Below are 19,779 nucleotides of genomic sequence, written 5' to 3'. Positions count from 1 at the left end.
TTTTAAGTTTTTCATCTTATGATTCCTTGTTGACCTATGAGTTTAGAAGTGAGGCTAATTTCCACATATGTTTTTTAAAGCTATCATTTTGCTACTGAGTTCTGCTGGCTGCATTATGTCTGGAGAAAATGATCTGTATAGTACCAAACCTTTGGCTTAGATGGTCCAAGCTTTGCAGCCTGCCTGTATCCAGTGCAATTCCTATCATGGCTAGAGATTGCCAGTTTTTTATACTCATGTATTTTGAATCCATCAGTGTTCTGAATCTAGTCTTCTAAACACTATTAAAAGGGGAGGGGTGAGACTTCCCTGGCAGTCCAGTGGTAAAGAATCCTCCTTACGATGCAGGGGACGCGGATTCGATCCCTGGTCAGGGAAGATCCCATGTGCCATGGGGCAACTAAGCCCACGTATCACAACTACTGAGCTCGCGCACCTCAACTAGAGCCCGTGTGCCGCAAATCACAGAGTTCACGTGCCACAACTAGAGAGAGAAAACCACACGTCACAACTAGAGAGGAGCCCACGCGCCGCAACAAAAGATCCTGCGTGCCTCAATGAAGACTCAACACAGCCATAAATAAGTAAATAAATAATCTTTAAAGAAAACGGGGCGGGGGGGACACTAAACGACCCAAACTCCACCTCTTTGTTAAAATTCAATGAATTTAACGGAGATATTAGAAAGATGTCAGGCTAATGTCTGAACCCACATTTGAATCAAATTAAAGCTGTTAATATCTGCAGTCTCTCTCCCCTGCGCCTCCCCCCGCCCCTCCAACAACCTGAAGCTGCCAGCACACTGCAGCCCTGGTTACCTTTTGAAGACCGCGGTTTCTGTCTTGGCATCCACAGTGAGGCTCAGAGTTTCCTTCACGCCGCCATTCATCACTGTCTCAGTTACCTTGTCTGTACTTTCTGCATCCTCCTCTCCGTCAGAGCTGGCTTCCATGGCCACGCTGCCTGGCGCTGAAAAGGACACAGAGCTGAACGTCACGAACACCTGTGCAGACCCAGCCACCCAATGTTACCTCTATTGCTTGAAGAAGGAGGAAAGTGACGTGACCTGCCTGTTGCTGCCTCTTAGCAATGCCCACAGGAGAGAAGCTGCGTGGGTTCCCTGCCGCGCAGGACCGGTGAGTAGCCCCAGTCTCCCCAGCTACCCGCACACCCAGCTTTCTCCCAGCCAACTCTCCTGCCCCTCATGTTCTCCAGTTCCCAGAGCAGGAAAGACGGGCGGCTGTATATTCTACAACCACAACCCACCAGAACCCAGTTCATGGTTTATCTATGCACTCTTCTCATTCATCCTTCTCCTCTCACTTGTCCCACACTTGGGTCCTACTCTTTTCTTTTTTTAAAGTTACCTTTTTTGGTTCCCTGTGGATTATTTCTTTGTTCTATAAGAGGGAGCCATGGGGTATACTGGTTATGACTGTAGGATCTGAAGTCAGACTCCCTGAATTCACACCCAGCCTTACCACCTTACCACTTACCAACCTCAGAGCCCGGAGCAAAGCACCCAACCTATGCCTAAGTTTTCTTATCCACAAAATGGGGGTATCTGAAGCCACCTGTAGAGCCGCTGAGGGATAAATTAGGTCATCTATATAGAATGTTTACAAAATACCAATTTCTGGGTTTATTAATGTCCCACCCCCTGGTTCCTGTGCCCTCTACCTGTGCCCTCATTTCCTTTCCTAAGGACTGACTTCTCTGTTTCCTCCACATACTATCCACGCCCACTCCTCGCCCCTTCACTAACCTCCGTGCTCCCCCCCCCCACCTGCCATGCCCCTCATCAGGTTGAAAATCGTTCAGGGCCTATGCAAGGAACAAGTGCATGTTTTGAAAGAGACAGCCACTGGATACCCTTGACCATTTCATCTATTCACAAAGGTGGGAAGAAAATAAACCACCACAGAGCCTGAAATGTGCCCAGACATACACATATGCACCAAGTAAGCAAACTCCAAGGGACGAAAGAGCTGGGTGCAAGATGGGCTTGGAGCACACATGACTAGTTCTGGTTTTATTCACCCTGGGTGCTGTAAGCTAGGCCATTCATCCTTTCTGGGCCTGTTTCCTTTCCTGTCCTGAGGGAACCGAATGACTGGTAATGTAGGTCCCTTACTGTTCTAGGATCAGCATGCTGTGGTTCTGGCAAACACACGCAACTTCTTTTCCTCAATAGCCCTGCGCACATCAGACCCACCATCTCTTTTTCCTGGGTCCTTGGAGCCCCTGAACTTTTTAAAAAACCTGCTTTGTGGACAAAGACAACTTTTCCGATCTAGAAAACTCAGGATAAAGTTACAGTGTGAACCACCACCAAAGGAGCAGCCCACAGGCTGTGCCCCGGCACTCTCTGCACCCACCTTCCGGCTGCACTGCCAGCGCAGCCACACTGGGCGCCAGCGGGCCTACTGGCTCCGTGCTGGTCTCCATTTCCACTGGAGAACTGCTCCTTAAAGAGTCTTTTGTACTTTTAGAAGAGAGAAAATTCAGAGGTTAGCAGTGGGAAACAGACCTCAGTTATCATTATTCCCAAAAAACCTTTGAACATCAGTTCCAATTCCACTGGGGAGACACAGTTGGTTATAGACTCCAATGAATGACACACAGATCTAAGCATGGACGGTGGCTTGGAGTAGCAGATGAGTGTGGGTAGGCCGATATTCTGCTAAATCAGCAGGGCAGTCACACAGGGACTTCTCAGAGGTTTCCAGACACTTTCAAAATGCCCCCAGCCCCTCATGGTCACATAATCACCAGGCTCCCAGGGCTGGGACAGCAGTGCGTACACTGTACAATATGAACTGTATCTACAGTGCCATTTTTACAAAAATCCTTATCACCTCAAGCCAAACTGCCTAGAGGGCCTAGCCCTCCTAATGATATTTAATGAGAAAACATGGCCTGTGCATAAGGACTTGTAAAGGGAAGCAAGATGCTTCAACAACATTCTCAAGTAACCAGAAAAGCAAGAGCTGGAAACTTGACTGTCCTGCACTGGAAGAGTCAGTGAAATAATTCATCATATTTTAGAGATATTTTCTGTAAATCTCACTTCTACCTCTGAATAACGGCTCGCTGCTATTATTAGAGGTGCCGTAAAGCCACCTCTTTGGTTTGTCTGTAACGGTACGTGCTAGTTTGTAACAGTTTGTCGTCGTATCTTTCCCATTACCAGTGACTGTTTAAAAACATCACTGGTTAGGGATGGGGAAAGCAACAAAGTCTTTCAAATGGGGCGCTGGAGATTGGTTGTTTTTCAGTAGATGAAATAAAACAACGTTAATCAAATCAAAGTAAGTCTAACAAGACATGAAATCCACGGTTAATACTCAAATGCTGACGGTATTATTCAGGAAAACTACAAAATGATAGGCTGCTGCTGCTACTGAGAATTACAATTAACAAGATTGACAGCCATACCCGTCACACCCCTTAATTTACAGCACTAGACCAGCTACAAGCGAAATACAAGCTCGTATTATCTATTAAATTCAAGATATATTCTGCATTTTTCTGTCATATTCCACACTGAGGTGTCTGCCAGGAATTCTTTGGCTCCACCTCGTCCCCAAGCCTGTCCCGACACCTTCATCAGCACTGTGCTGACTGACGTGCTGGCCACAGCTCCCCAGCCTACTTCGTTATGATCTACTCCTTTCCCAGTTCATCCTGGATGAAAGGAGGAGGAGGAGGACTGTTTTTCTTGTAACTCATAGCTGTGTCAATATCTCCCCCTGTTGATGTTCAATCTTGTTTAAGGCACTATGTTCAGCTTGGAAGAAAATCAAGGTGACAAACAGTGTCAGCAACACCCATGGCATCCTTGGTTCCCGTGTGGAAAGCTTGAGAGCTGGCGCACACGCTCACCTCAGGGAAGACGCGAACTCGGAAAACGAAGCCCAGCCTGTCTCCTTAGTCGGCACCGGCTCCTCTGCGCTCCAGACGTCAGAGCCCACAGAGTCTAAGGGAGCCCCGTGCGCTGTCTCCATGGGGACATCAAAGCTGGCTGACCAGCTGGGCGCTAAAAAGAGGGGAAGGATTTCATTTTGAGAACACCTCAGTAGTTTACTATAACACAAGTATTTTTCAAAAACAGATGTGCAATGATGAAAAGCCCGCAGTTGTGGGCCAAGGGCATTCGAATACACCGTGGGGAGAAGCGGACACGGTACAGCCACTTGGAGGGCAGTTTGGTGGCATCTACCCTATTATAAAACCGTGTGTTCCCTTTGATCCCTTGGCAATTCCTCTCTATGATTTTTTTCCAATAGAGATTATCACACAAGAATACAAAGCCACACGTAAAAGAACACGTTGATGTTAATTTCTTAATTTTGACAAATGTACCAAGGTTATATTAACATCGGGAGGAAGATGGGCGAAGGGTAAACAGCCACTCCCTGACAATCTCTGCAACCTTTCTGTAAATCTAAAATTATTCCAAAATAAATAGTTTATTTTGTTAAAAGAAAAGCACGCTGGCTATTCAATTGCAGTAAACTGGAAACAACCTAATGCTTCCCAGTCCACGCCCGGCCACGCTCCACACTCACACTTTCCTGCAGTCTACTACTGTTAGCACAAACAGCAGCAAGGCTTCCTGTGACATAATAAGGAATATGTGTTTGGTCTCTACCCACCCACCCCCCAAACCCTTGGAACCTCTGAAGTGACGGGTGCTGATGAGATGACTGGCGGCTGGGGGCTCCTGGACAGCCGCAGGGTGGGGGCCGGCGAGGCGACAACCAGGTGGCGAGAGGGTTGGAACTTTCAGACCTACCCCACCACCCCTCCCCCAACCTTCCGGAAGGGCAGAGGAGCTGGAAGTCAAGTTAATCACTAATGATCAATGATTTAATCGATCATGCCCACTTAACGAGGTCCTCATGAAAACCCAAACTGCAGGACTTCAGAGCTTCCGGGTTGGCGACAGGGGTGGCACATCACAAACTCCATGGGGATAGAAGCTCCTGTGCTTGGGGCCCTTCTGGACCTTGTCTTATTTACGTCTTCATCTGGCTGTCCATTTGTATCCTTTAAAATATCCTTTGTAATAAATTGGTAATAGCAGGTAAAGTGCTTCTCTGAATTCTGTGAGCGGTTCTAGCAAATAATCAAACCCAAAGAGGTCACGGGAATTCCCTATTTATAGCCAGTTGGTCAGAAGTACTTGGTTGGGGCAGAGCAGCTATCTTGTGGGACTGAGCCCTTAACCTGTGTGGTCTGACTGTAAGCCCAGGTAGTCAGTGCCTGAACTGAGCTGTACAGGACACTCAGCTGGTGTGGAGAAATGGTCTGTGTGGGAAACTCACACATTTGGTGTCAGAAGTGCAGTTTTGAGAGTAGAGAGGAGCTTTTTCCTTGTTGACTTTCTAGGTCCTATAGGCACAGGAGTGCGTTCAGAGGTGGGAGGGGCGGGACTGCAGGGGCGCTGCTCCCTGTCTGTGCTGCGCCTCTCATGCTGCAGTTTGGGTCCAACCTGCCGGTCTCTGTTTGAATGTCGACACCTGAGATGTGTCCCTTCAGATGAAATCAGGTCTGTCTGTTTGCTCGCTCTCATCGCACACCATGCTTTCCTTCACAGTACTCAGTGCTGAATGCCCAAATCCTTGCTGGGACAAGCTGGGTGTGGGGACCACTGTTCTTTATCAGGGTGTTTTCAATCACAATTTGCAAGCTCCAGGCTGTAAGCAAGGAATGCTAGACTAGGGAATCTGCTAGCTATTTGGGGATTCTCCTCGAGACAAATGACCGAGAAGTACCTGTGTACAACAGAAGTGTACCAATTTTACAGACACACCACCTTACTGTGACTCTGGGCAAGTTATTTAACTCCCCTTAGCCTGGTTTTCCTCATTTGTTCAGTTGGGATACGACCATCTGCTTACTCCTGAGGGTTAAATGAGGGCCTGCTTCCTGCACTGCACTCTGTGTGTGTGCGGCTGGGCTCCACTGGCACCGAGAAGGGATGATACCTCAATGTCTGAAAACCTCACCTGCAACCTTAGAAGGAACAACCTGACAGGCATTTTTGCCTGCCCACCATATGCAAAGTCCTAGACTCATTCCATCCAAGTCAAAGTTCCACTTCATAACTAAATTAGGCTACACAAAAATGACTTTCCTGTTGTTGTTATCATTTTGGGATATTCTTTCCCAGATTAGCTCCCCAGAATTAGTCTAACATTAAAAACTCAACAGTCCCCAAAACCACTGAAAGAAGCCACAGAGATTGCTGGGAATGGCAGAGGCTCTCAAAGTCAGGGCGGTGAGGCAGCTCAGAGCCCTAGAAGAGAAGCGTCCCCCATTCCCCGGCCCCACCTCGACCCCTGTGGACCTGGACCTGTCAGTGCAAAGGAAGCCCTTCCCAAGGAGCAGAGTCAGGAGGGCTGAGACCTGTAAGGCCGCACCCCATCGAGTAAGGGTGAATGGGACCTTCATCCAGGATGCTCCCCCTCCGTCTCTCCCTGTCCCCACACCCAGCTCCAGCGTCACCGTGACAGTGGTAGTGAGTCATACCAAGTGTGTGCTCTCTCTCCAAGTCACTTATCACCCACCCAGTGACCTCAGAGAACCACAGACTCTGAAATATTATTCAGCCTTAAAAAAGAAGAAAATCCTGCCATACGCTCCAACATGGATGACCCTGGAGGGCATCATGCTAAGGGAAATACACCAGTCACAGAAGGACAAATACTCTGTGATTCCACTTAGACGAGGTCCCTAGAGGAGTCAAATTCACAGAGACAGAAGGTAGAATGGTGGCTGCCGGGGGCTGGGGCAGGGGGAACGGGGAGTGGTTGTTTAGTGGGTGCAGCTTCAGCCTCGCGAGACAAAAAAGTTCTAGAGGATCTACTGCACAATAATGTGAATACACTCAACACTACTGAACCGCACACGTGAACACACACACATTCTAGAGGTAGAAGATCAGGGTCTCCAGCCTGTCTCCCTGTCCCTGCTGCCTGGCCCCTGTCCTGATCAGCCCTTGCCACTTCTCACATGTAATGGTGAGTCTCTTGCTGGTTTTCCTGTCTCCAGTGTGCGCTTTCTAACCCAGCTCTCACGCTGCTGCCCACAGCGATCATCTCCAAACAGATCTACTGTAAGTCTTAGTAAAACCCTCAGGAGGAGGACTACAGCCTACAGGATGAAATCCTCCTCTGGCCTCTGGCCTCACCTCCCCCACCTCACCCTTCTCCTGAGCTGTATTAAACAGCTCTGCGCCTGCATGCGAGTTGCCTTCTGTGCAAACTGACTGATTCCCTGCTTGTCCTTAGTATGCATCCCATTCTCTGGGAAGTCTCTGCAGATGCCTGGGGTGAGCCGGGCCCCCCCTGAGCTCCCCTGGCCCGCCGTCCTCATCACACCGGACGGTGAACCTCTCCATTTCGTCAGTAGGCTCTAAGCTCCTGGCACACAGGAGGAACCTGATAAAGGCGTGCTGATTTGAACTGTATCACGTCCTCGTGAAGAAGGTGAGCTGGGAAAGGAGTGAGAGGACAGAGGATCTGTACTTCCTCTCTGGCTCTCCGTTTTCGGATCTGTAACACGTGGGATTTGCTGGATTACTGCTAAACTCTGAGGTTACGAGGAGGTTGAACCTGACTGACCTCCAGAGCTGGGTTTCAGCCTCTGGAACTGAGTCCTAAAGGCCTTCCTGGGTAACAGGAAGCCCTTTCAGCCTTGAGGAAAGCCCTAGTAGCAACCCACATGCGTCTTTCACAAAAAAATTTGTCTGGACGCTGAGAAGTTAACAGTAGTTTTAAAAGGCCAGCTAACACAAGTCTTCTTAGCAAGTAGCAAAACATAAATAAGCACTTAGCTGGACAAGTTTTAGGATTACAGGATTCATAAATAAACCGTGAAGAACCCATTTAAAACTGTTCGAGCTTTAAGGTGTTTCCTCTGGTTTAAGTGCACTCCTGATTCTACAGATCAGTCTTTCCTCATCTTTCCAGAATCTACGGTCTTTCCCCTTTAGCCAGAGGACAGCGTGCTCTGTCCTCTAGACAGACTCACACAGAAGGTTTCCAAACCGTAAAGAGATGCTCTCCCATCAAAGGAGTAACTTGCTCCTTCCCTTAGGCCCGGTCCTTGAGAATTAAACCTTCAAGGGGACTCAAATGACATGTGCTTCAACTTAACTATTCCTTCAGAAGACATCTCAGATACTGTAGGCTATCTCCAACACACAGCGGCTGATATGGAAGAAGAAGGCAACTTACGTTCATTCAGGTCTACCTCCATTTTATCCTCTGTGTTGGCACTACTGGATTCAAACAAGTCTTGTTTTGCTCCATCTTCTTCTTCAGAGTCTGTACTTTCCTCACTGTCTGTACTCCCCGAGCTAAGAAAAAAAGGACCAAAATATTTAATGTTGCCTGTCAGCCACCAACTAAATCCAAAGAATTCAAAAGTCCTCCAACAACAAAAAGATCGTACTGCGCTTCACCTGGATCCAATCTGCCCGTCATTCTGTTAAGACTGATCCTACTCTGGGTCTCCCACTGCTCTACCACTTGGGCTTTGCTTGAAGACACAGATCATAATCTAAACAACTGCCTTGTTTGGAGGGTGTGTGGAGGTGTCCCCTGGTGGCGTGATTCTGCATTTCCCTAAATACCAAGGATGCTGAGCTTCTTCTCAAGTGCTCATCTTCTTTTCTCAAGTGTTCTTTTCACATCTTTAGCCTATTTTAAAAATTGGGTTGTCTTTTTTATTACTATAGAGTTACGAGAGTTCTTTATATGCTCTACACAGAAGTCCTTTATCAGATATAGGATTTGCAACTGTTTTCTCTTAGTGTATGCCTTGTCTTTTCATTCTCTTAATATTAAATGTCTTTTGAAGAATAGAAGTGTTTAATTTTGATAAAGTTTAACTTATCAAAATTTTCTTTCATGTATAGCGCTTTTGGTGTTGTATCTTAGAAACCTTTGCCTAACCCAAGGTCACAAAGATTTTCCAGTATTAAGTTTTCTGGTTTTATGTCTTACATTTAGGCCTAAGATCCATTTTGGGTTAATGTGTATATACAGTAAGAGGTATGGACTAAGTTCATTTTTTTACATATAGATGTCCAACTGTTCCAGCACTATGTCTTCAAAAGACTATCCTTTCTCCACTGATCTGCTTTTGCAGCTCCACCATACATCAGATGTCTACATATGTGTGTAGGTCTACTTACGGGCTCTCTATTCTGTCCCCCTGATCTATTCCGTCTTAATTACTGTACCTTGAAGTCAGGTAGTGTTAATACTCTAATGCTGTTCTTTTTTTTTTTTTTTTTAAAAGCTCTGGGTCTTCAGACCTGTATTTGGGAACTGGTTTGCTAGAGGCTCATGGCTCCTGTCAGGCTTTCCTTCTCTCTTTCACGGTGTAGCTGTAAATGTAATGATGCTGGAATGAAGTTCAGATAGGAGCTTAGAGGTCCCCTTTCATCTTTTTTTCCGGGGATCTCTAATGCTGTTCTTAATGAAAGTTGTTTTGGTTATTCTAGGTCCTTTGCATTTTCATATGAATTTAAAAATCAACTTGTCAATAGTTACCAAAAAAACCTGTTATGATTTTGTTTGGGATTGCACTGAATCTAGATCAATCTGGGGAGAACTGGCATCTTAACAATATTAAGTCTTCCAATTCTTAAACATTTATCAAGTCTTGATTTCTCTCAGCTGTTCTATAATTTTCAGTGTATGGCCCTTGCACGTCTTTTGTCAGATTTACCCCTATATATTTAACATTTTGATGCTACTATGAATAGTACTGTTTAGTAATTTTAATTCTAATTGTTGGCTGCAGTATGTAAAAATACAATTATATTGATCCAAGGTCGTGCAATCTTGCTAAACCCACTTAATTGTTAATTGTTCTAGTAGTCTTTTCGTAGATTACAACACATTTTCTACATAGATAGTAACACTGTCTATGAACAAAGGTAATTTTACCTTTTCCTTTCCAATCTAGAAACCATTTCTTTTTCTTGACCTACTGCACTGGCTAGAACCTCAAGCACAATAATGAAAAGCAGTGGTAAGAACAGATATCCTTGTTTTGTTCCTGACCTTGGGGGGAAATCATTTAGTCTTTTACCATTAAGTATGATGCTAACTGTAGGTTGACTGGAGAAGCTTTAAATAAGTTGAAGAAAATTCTCTTCTATCCAGTTTGCTGAGCATTCCTATCAGAAATAGATGTTGGATTCAGCCACATGCCTTCTGACTCATTTTCAAATGTTAAACCAACTCTGCATTGCTGGAATAAACCTTGCATGATCATGACGTATCGTTGCATTTATTTGCTAAAATTTTTAAAGGAGTTTCTGTACCTATGTTCATGAGAATAATAGGTCACTTTTCTTTTCATATCATGTAATGCAATGCCAACTTTTGGTATCAAGTTACAATGATGTGGCTTCATAGCATGAGATGGGTACTAGTCCCTCCTTTTCAATTTTCTGGAAGCTTTTGTAAAAACTGGTGTAATTTCTTCCTGAAATGTTCGGTAGAATTCACCAAAGAGAAACCATCTGGACCTTGAGTTTTTTGTGTGTATGTGGGAAGTTTTATACTAAAAATTCAACTTCTTTGATATAGGACAACTTGGGTTATTATCGTTTTTTGCTTGAGATTTATTTGGTAGTTTTTGTCTTTCAGAGATCATCTAAGTTGTCAGATTTATTGGCATAGAGCTGCTCCTAATATTCCTTATTATCCTTTTAGTATCTGTAGACTCTGTATAGTGATGTCATCTCTCTTGTTCCTGATATTAATAATGTGTATCTTCTCTTTTTTCCTTGACCATTCTGTCTAGAGGTATATCAGTTTTATTAATCTTCTCAAAGAACAACTTTTAGTCATGACTCATTGATTACAGTGATTTTCCCTACTGTTTTTCTGTTTTGTATTTCTAGTCATTTCTTAAGGTGGAAGTTGAGCTCACTGATTTGAGATATTTCTTTTTTAATGTAAGCAGTTAGTGCTACAAATGATCCTTTAAGTACTGTTGCAGTTGCAAGGTCCAAATCCTGATATACTGTGTTTTCATTTTCTTTCAATTCAAAGTACCGTGCAACTTCCCCTGTGATTTTTAAAATGTTTTTTTTTTTTGGTTAAGATTGATTGATTATTTATTTATTTATTTTATTTATTTATTTTTGGCTGCATCGGGTCTTAGTTGCGGCACACGGGATATGCGTTGAGGTATGCAGGCTCTTTGCTGCGGCATGTGGGCTCCCCTCTAGTTGTGGTGTGCAGGCTCCAGGGCACGTAGGCTCTGGTGTTGTGGCGTGTGGGGTTCCAGAGCACATGGGCTCTTAGTAGTTTGTGGTAGGCAGGCTCTCTAGCTGAGGTGCACGAGCTCAGTAGTTGTGGCGCGCAGGCTTAGTTGCCCCGTGGCATGTGGGATCTTAGTTTCCTGATCAGGGATCGAACCCGCGTCCCCTGCATTGTAAAGCAGGTTCTTTACCACTGGACCACCAGGGAAGTCCCTTCCCCTATGATTTTTTTCTTTAACTCATGTGTTATTTGTTTCCACATATTTGGAGATTTTCTAGAGATCTGTTACTGATTTCTAATTTAATTCCACTGGGGTCAGACAGTGTATTTTGTATGACTTGAAACCTTTTTACTGAGACTTGCTTTATGGCCCAAATATGATCTCTCTTGGTAAATATTTCATGTATACTTGAAAAGAATACACATTCTGCTGTGGAGTTGGGTGCAGTACTTTATAAATGCCCAGCAGGTGAAGATGGTTGATAGTATTATTTAAGTGTTCTATATTTTTATGGCCTATTGTTTTATCAATTACTGGGAGAGGAGTATTGAAATATCTGATTATAATTGTGGAATCTGCCTACTTCTCTTCACAGTTCTATCAGTTTTTGCTCTATTTTGAAGCCTTGTTATTAGATATGTAGACATTTACAAATGGCATTATGTCCTTCTAATAATCCCTGTATGACCTTTCCTTTATCCTTTTCCTTTGAAATCTACTTTAATATTAATATAGATCCCTCTCTACCTTTAATTTTACCCTGTTTAAATTTTTTTTTAAGTTTTTAAATAATCTAAATTATTTCCCATCTGTAGCATGAATCAGGCCTTTTTTTTTTTTTTTTTTTTTTTTTGCGGTATGTGGGCCTCTCGCTGTTGTGGAGCACAGGCTCCGGACGCGCAAGCTCAGCGGCCATGGCTCATGGGCCCAGCTGCTCCGCGGCATGTGGGATCTTCCCGGACCGGGGCACGAACCCATGTTTCCTGCATCGGCAGGCAGACTCTCAACCACTGTGCCACCAGGGAAGCCCAGGCCTTATTTTTTTATCCAGTCTGGCAAGCTCTGCATTGTAACTGGGGTTTTTGGATAGAGTGAATTTTAAAAATGAGGGGGAGAGGGGAGACACTGGGTTGATCCCAGTGGGTATCAAATGACATGACTCTGTCTCCCCAAGTTAAATTAACTTTTAGAAACAACTTTTCCCTTCCCCGGGGAAACTTTCAGTCTTTTGTAAGAAACAACACATAACTCAGCTGCTGCTCTTATTACTGGTAAGGGAACGTTTACTCAAAGCACGATAGGACTACATTCCTCAGCATCATTTCCCAATAAGAAGAGGCTGTGTCACAACGTTTCATGAACTATGTCTAAACACTTCAAGCATTTTCAAGTAGATTACCTTGATTTGTTCACACTGCAGACAAGTGCAGTGGCACCAACTCCCATCAATTTACAAGGGCATTTCTGATCATGACAAAAGCACTGATCTCTAGGTCAAACATATATGTTTGGAGAGGTTACAATGTACGTCTCCTAATAATCATTTGCTTTATGCATTGGATACTATTACTACTGTAACGAACTTTTTTTCACCTTGATCGTCTTTGGGATTCTGGTGTAAATGCAATGTGTTTTTCCTCCCAGATATCTTCCTCATCAGAGCCACCATCATCAAACTGCTGTATTCTTTCCTTACAACATGCTTCAAACAAGGCAATATTTCCCTAAATAAAAATGAGAGAGAAAATCAATTTTAAAATCAAGTTATTTTCCGCAAAAGTTACCAACGTAAATCATCTTCTTCTATATCCTTTAAAAAAAAACTGTGCCTATCACATACACCAAGATAAAATGTAAGCATCTAATGTCAGCTTCTGTGTAAGTAACAACAGAAAGTTTCCCCCAAAAGACTGGCTTCAAAACTAGCATACAAGAAACTGAGACTGTCTACATATACTCACTTTCATCTGGTGAAAGCACCATTTTAATTCTAAGAGCCTCCCTGGCCCACCTACCTAAGATGCAGCCCCAGACCTACCCTAACACAAAAAGCTCTTCTTTTACCGGGCCAGCTAAACAGTGATGAGTGTCATGGTCCAATCGGTTAGTTTCTAACTTATCACAACAGCAGATAAACCATTGGTCTCTCACGTTAAGTGACATAAAAATCAACATTGTGCCCATTCAAATGACACTAATCCTGTGTCAATCTGCTGATGTGGCTGACTTGGCGTTTCAGAACCGCCTGGCGATGAGAGGCTGGCCGTGATCTAGCCCAAGTTTCGCTCCTGGTGACATTCAGCAGATTTAAGAGGCAGCAGGCTGGAGTCAAATAGCAGTCTTGGAAGCTCAATATCTACACTGGTTTTATTAGCCCTGTCACAACTTAAACCAGGGTTGCAAATTCACATGCCCACAGGGGACAGGCAGGTCATGTGAGTGGCTGAAGTCACAGCAATCTAAGACAAAGTTTCCTAGGGCGCAGGGGTCCCAGTGCACACAGCTCTTGTAGGCAGGCTCTGAGAGAACCCCATTCCCACCTGTCCATCTCACGTATGCCTTGTTGCTCGCGACAGGCCTTAATACTTACACTTTCATTTGTATTGAGAGTAAAGTTGATGTCTGATACCCGATCAAAAGAAACACTGTAAACAAAATATAAGTGCAAGAATAGTTAATTATCTATAGACTCAGAAACAGTATTTGTGAAATTCTTCAAATTTAAAATATTTACACTATCATTAAAATCTCTGTTAAGTAACAACAAACAAACTCTGCTTGCATTAAATGATACCTCCTCCCTTGGTATAAGGAATTTACACAGGATGGGAAGGCTGGAATGGAAGCCTTTTGCGACATAATAAACACACCCTCGAAGCCTTCCTATAAAAGATTTTTAACATCCATGGTAGAAACCATGGTTCCATGGGCCATACTTCATAACCCCAAAAAGGTTATTTGCAAAGAAGAAACAGGTCAAAGCACGAAAAAGGTCACAGAAGCTGTCAGACCCTGAACTTTCTCCAGGTATAGTCAAATTCATACATAAAACACACAGATACCCCTGAAATCTTATGCTATAATATGGCATAGTTAGGAAGAAAGTAGGGAGTAAAAGAATTCAGAGCCTATTAAACAATTTTTGAGTAGGTGGGACTATTTTATAATCCTTAAAAGATCTGTTCTCATCAAACATTGTTCCAAATACCCAATACAAATTCTAAAGAGACTATGGATTCCTAACTAGTAACTCTTAATAAATGAGTCCAGACAGGCAAATGCTGAGATGCCACGCGGGGGAACCTGCAGGCTCTGGTGTGAGCGCTCCTGGGGTACAGACACAAACACCGAGTCCTTGCTCTTTCTGGATTTAAATGAGCCGATTCTTAGGGCAGCTGACAGCCTTCAGCTACTGCTCTACTTACAGTGGAGCCTCCAGGCCCCTGTGCCAACACAGCATGTTGTTTGGCACAATTAGAGTGTGACGGAAAAAGTCTTTTAGCTTCTCACCTGCCATAAACTGCAACTTACGACAAACAACAGCCTCCACTGGCTGTAGTTCAACCAACTACTGAGCATCTACTGCTAGTGGGGAACCCTGAGAGATGCTCGGTGTTGGCGACCATCATCAGGGAGCCCCCGTGAGACAGAACTTGGCCTGGTGAGCTGTCATACACCTCTTGTAAATACTTCATTTATAAATACCCCTCATTTCCCAAGGTCAGATGCTAGAACATTTGTTTTCATTTCTGTGGATGGCCCACACATCTTCTACCCATTAATTCTGCACATTACCAATAATTCCCATTTCTGTGCTCCTCTTTCCCTGACTGCAGAATGAATGAACTTACGGCCTGGCTCTCGGGGGGAAAACCCCAACTCTGCCTTCTGGCTAGTCACCTAGAGAAGAGAACACACATGGGGTAGAGCTGCCCAGCCATAACAGGATGCCCCATTCACTGTGTGCTGTAAAAGAACCACGCCTGCTCAAGCCAGGTCGCTAGGTAACTGACACAGGGATTAACTACTTTAGATGATGTGATCTAGCACTAAAACCTCAAAGAGAAGAACAATGACTGGAGTTCCTACACCTGATACAAATAAACCTCTGTGAAAGATGTCAAGCCCAAGGGCAAGCCTGCTCTGTGGGAGTGACACTCTATTCCTACATGTTGTCTGGGTGCTTCAGGCTGATAGGTTGGAACTGAAGGAACACTTGGAGGGCAGGTTCCTCCCAACTCACGAATGCAAAAGGGTTCCAAGAATCCAAGAGAACCAAAGCGTCTCACAAAGAGCAGGAGTGTAGGAGACAGTTTTGCAAACAGAAGATATACTCACTTGCCAATGTCATCTTGATCTGCAAACTTCTCATCGTTGAAGCCAAACTGGTCAATAAAATTGGACGTCATTTGTTGCATCTGATAATCAGAAAAGGCCTGGCAACCCCAGGACCAGTGACAGTGATATAATGATTCTAATGACATTCTACATACTATTTGCTCATTTGTTTTCCAGAAATCATCTTATTTATATAGCCATAGGGCCTAAAAAGTTGGTGTGTTTTTCTAAAAAAAAAAAAATCAAATAATTTCAGACACGATTTACCCCAAAAAGGAAGTGTTTGGAATTTGGTCCATAAATTATTCTAATGCACATGTCATGTAAGAAATGTTAAGTGACCACTGACCTCTATTCCGAATTATCTTTAGAGAGAGGTTTGGGTCTAGTTCAAAGGGTGATCAAGTGACATGTGACAGTCTGAAATTATAAGGTGTATCAGTCACCTCTGAACACAACCAACCTTATCTTAAGACCCAACCAATGGTAACCACCCATCCTCCTCCCTCTTTGCATCGCCCCACCCACAGTCCACTACAGCAACATGGCACCAGAGAAAGAATGACTAATAATCACAATCACAATCCTACAACACAATGTTCAGGGACACTTCATTTTCTTTAAAAAAAGATTTAAGGCTCAGAGGCTAGGAAGAGTAGAAAAGTAACTACTATCCTACCTACCTTAGAGAGAGGACAGAAAGCTGTAACACTGATCCAAAATCACTCTGAAAAGCCTACAACACTGAAAGACCCATGCAGGAGTCGGCTCTTGTTTACTACACCGTTTCTAGAGAGCACCAGGCTCACTTGGGTTCTCTTAGGCGAGAAAGGGGGAATGTTAAAACAGACTCCACAAAAACGCTGCTATTCTAATTTCAAACAAAAAGCAGGCCCGGGGGAACAAGCGAGGTCAGCAAACGTGTTCCATGTTCTCAGTCAGGAGTAAAGAATAGATGAAGATATGCAAGTGCCACTCCTCACTCTGCCCTGAGCAATAAGTATGGAGACAAATAACGTGCGTGCTGCCCACGGACAGAGCTGTGTACGGACCTCGCGCGGGCACAAGTAGCAGCTGGCAGCTGAACTAAAAGCGTTGCTCCTGAGGCCACTACTGGGAAGGCCAAGTTCTCCTCGGTTCTCCATCTGAGCAGAGCCCACGGACTCTACCCTGCAGACAAACACTGCAGAAATGCCTCTGCCGTTAATTCCTGATTATTCATTCTGGTGGCAGGGAATTATGGCATGGATAATCCAAATAGTGGATAATTTAAAAATAAACCTTATATTTGGCTTTGGAAGGCATCTTTTCCTTAGGTCTAAAAAATGCTGCATCTAGTTTACCGAGAACTAAAACCTCACTTTTCTCTAACTCGATACCCACCACCCCTCTGTTCACTCTCACACTTTCCGGCTGCTCCCTTTCTTGCCCAAAGAGACAATACTACATGAGCACACAAGCACTTGGGGCCAGCCCCCCAGGGGTGCATTTGGTAAGGTACACCAAAGCTGTGGGAGTTTGGGTGAAAGCAGAACGGTAGGGACAAGTTCTGGGAGGCTGGGCTGAGTTTTGGACATACGAATATAAAATATTATAAGTAGAAAGAAACCAACTTGTCTGAATTTCTTTATCTTTTATAAGGTATGACGCATGGTTGGTAGCTTCAAAGGTGTGGCAAAGAATCACGAAGTCCTTCTTCCGAGCAAGCAGTATAAGCCAGGCTCTGAGTTTATTGACAGATTAGAAATTTGGTTGCACAAGGGGAAAAGGTCCTTTTCAACTGTTTTGATTCTTTTTTTTTTCTTCTTTTTCTTTAAATGTTTTGTACTTCTAGAGATCATACTGAAAATCTTGTGGGTGTAAAAGGGAAGAAATATTCCCAAAAGTGTTCCTTTAAATGCTTCATAATACTTTAAATGCTTCATAACAGAATGCAAATACTAAGTGTATTACAAATACATGTGTGAATGCATACATGTACAAACATATAGATACATACACAGATACACATAAACATGCACACACATATCTGCATTGTCTCTCTTCATCTATGGGGGGAGATATATAGCAGCTGACAGACACAGCCTCCACGTAGTAACGCAGAGGAAAAAGAAAACCAACAAACCGTAGTCCTCATTAGTTCTGAGTCTACTGTAGCTTCTAGGAAGATAAAACCAGCAAAGAACTTAGGTTTCAAATCTGATTTTGACTAATAAAGCCATCGAGGCTTACTAAACCCACATAAGTGAAGACTGCTACTGTATTCTATTTAAAGCTTTATAAAAGTGTTTTGGACTCTGAGAAATCCAAACCTGGAAAGCACCATACAGTTGTGCAATTATTAAAAACTTTTAATTAAGCAAAAAAGGGGAAAAAACCCCACACGTCTCAGAACTGTCATCCTGGACAAAGCCAGGGACTGTTCAAGTCACTGAGAAGGGAGCCCACCGCTTTCTTAAGTAAATCTCTTGGGTGGACCCACCTGGGCAACAGAAAGTCCCCATCCACAGACCTGATGGCCTGTGAACAAGCCTGTTGGGGACGGGGGCAGCGGGAGCGGTGTCCACCCTTGGCAGCCAGCCCTAGCTCTTCAAACACCGCACGAGGAAGACCTCCTCACCCTTTACGCTGTGAGGCAGCCTTAGGAGGAGGAAGAGTCAAGCTCCGGAGGTGAGGAAACCAGAAGGGGCACCAAGGCTGCGAGCACACCCCAAGTCAAGTATGGCCCCCCCAGGTCTGTTAAGTGAGCTGCCCTAAGCTCTCTGTACTAGAGCGTTACCAACAGACCTAGCTTTAGATGTGAATGAGAACCTCAAATTGATATATATAAACTGATTATAAAGGAGACCAGCATGAAATTCCTACATTAACCTAGATTTGTATTCTTAAATTCAGAAAAAAATGCTTTGGAGTATGTTTATTTTCAAAATGATACATGACTGGTGTATAGTTTAAACATGCAAAGAGAAGTTTACTGGAAGGCTGTCAATCAGAAAAGAATAATTATTCTTCCTACTTTTACAGGGTTACATAAACTGGATAAAACCCACAGGAACAGTAGCTTGGTGTTAAGGCAGTTTGGTGACTGGGCTTGCCTTATATGCACATCAGCAGTCAAAGCAAAAAAATGTCAGGAAATTCTCCCCAGAAAAGCTATGACCCTGTAACCAGATTTCAAGAGATGTAAGGGAATCCACTTTCCTGGTACCAAAATGTCACCAGTTCCCGATTAAATCAGTTGCCCGGAAGTTCCGAGTTTATTAGCTTATTTACAAATAGATGTATAAGGGCATTCTTTTTCTTAAAGCTATTCGCCAGATCAAAATCATCTTGAAAATGTACACTGTACACCATCAAGCTTCTTTGTAGGGGTGGAGCAATGTGTAGCACTGGGGTTCAGACCAGGACGAGGGGACCAATTCAATACTGTCCAGGCGCTCCAGGGTCGGGCAAGGATTGCTCAAAGGCATGAGGGCTCACAGTGAGCCAGCTGGGCCTACGGGGTGGCCACTGCTGCCGGACAGCAAGCCAAGGTGAGAGGTGGCAACAAGGCCCTGCTGCTCGACAGCTCCCCGCCCCTCTCCTCGGGAGGCTGGCTTCCAAAGGGCAGTGTCAAGAATCAAGAGAAGCCTGCCAGCCACCAAAATGCTACCTCAGGCCTAGCCTGAAAACATGAATGTTAAATTGCCTTAGTATCAAACCAAGAAACTGCTTAGCTCAACCTACACCAGAGTCTGTCAGTCTACTTGGACACCGAAAGGCAAGGCCAGCCAGCATAAGCATCAGAAGCTTCATCCTGACCTTGGTAAAAGGGGCTTAAAGATGGAGAAAAAGGAAGCTAAGCAACATTCAGTGCCAGGTGGGAAGGTGACTACGTTAATTCCACTGCCACCCAAATCAACTGACAGGCTAAGACCTGGTCCTGACTAAGGGCAACTTCTTCATACGAAGAGCTGATAACTTTCAAAGGGGCTCTTCTCTATTTAGCTCCCAAACCTGATACCCAGTGGAGATAGTGAAATCATTCCTCACCTCCCCAAGAACCACCAATGGATGATAAATCAGCACATTTATTTCTATATCCTGCTCTCTCCCCCGCAAAGATTACCAGCAGCTGATAAAAGCGATGAATTTGGGAACAGG

At 44.2% G+C, this 19,779-nt stretch overlaps 1 protein-coding gene across 13 annotated transcripts in view; it reads right to left on the bottom strand.

The window, feature by feature from the left end:
* The window catches only part of PPP6R3 (protein phosphatase 6 regulatory subunit 3), a 130,316-nt gene that overhangs the window by 10,815 nt on the left and 99,722 nt on the right, over positions 1-19,779 (bottom strand). For 10 of the 13 annotated variants that reach the window (XM_081238993.1, XM_081239001.1, XM_081239003.1 and 7 more), the window contains 7 exons: positions 15,637-15,734; positions 13,889-13,943; positions 12,892-13,022; positions 8,247-8,368; positions 3,886-4,039; positions 2,379-2,485; positions 819-969 (listed from right to left, as the gene is read on the bottom strand). In XM_081238993.1, the coding sequence (XP_081095119.1) occupies positions 819-969; positions 2,379-2,485; positions 3,886-4,039; positions 8,247-8,368; positions 12,892-13,022; positions 13,889-13,943; positions 15,637-15,734 (818 nt within the window). The remainder of the gene's footprint in view (positions 1-818; positions 970-2,378; positions 2,486-3,885; positions 4,040-8,246; positions 8,369-12,891; positions 13,023-13,888; positions 13,944-15,636; positions 15,735-19,779) is intronic. The other 3 variants (XM_081238999.1, XM_081238997.1, XM_081239000.1) reach the window with 2 other exon arrangements.

The sequence above is a fragment of the Mesoplodon bidens genome (genome assembly GCF_964165515.1).
Source record: "Mesoplodon bidens genome assembly, chromosome: 7".
NCBI lineage: Eukaryota > Metazoa > Chordata > Mammalia > Artiodactyla > Ziphiidae > Mesoplodon > Mesoplodon bidens.
This window is presented reverse-complemented; position numbering and strand designations above follow the sequence as displayed.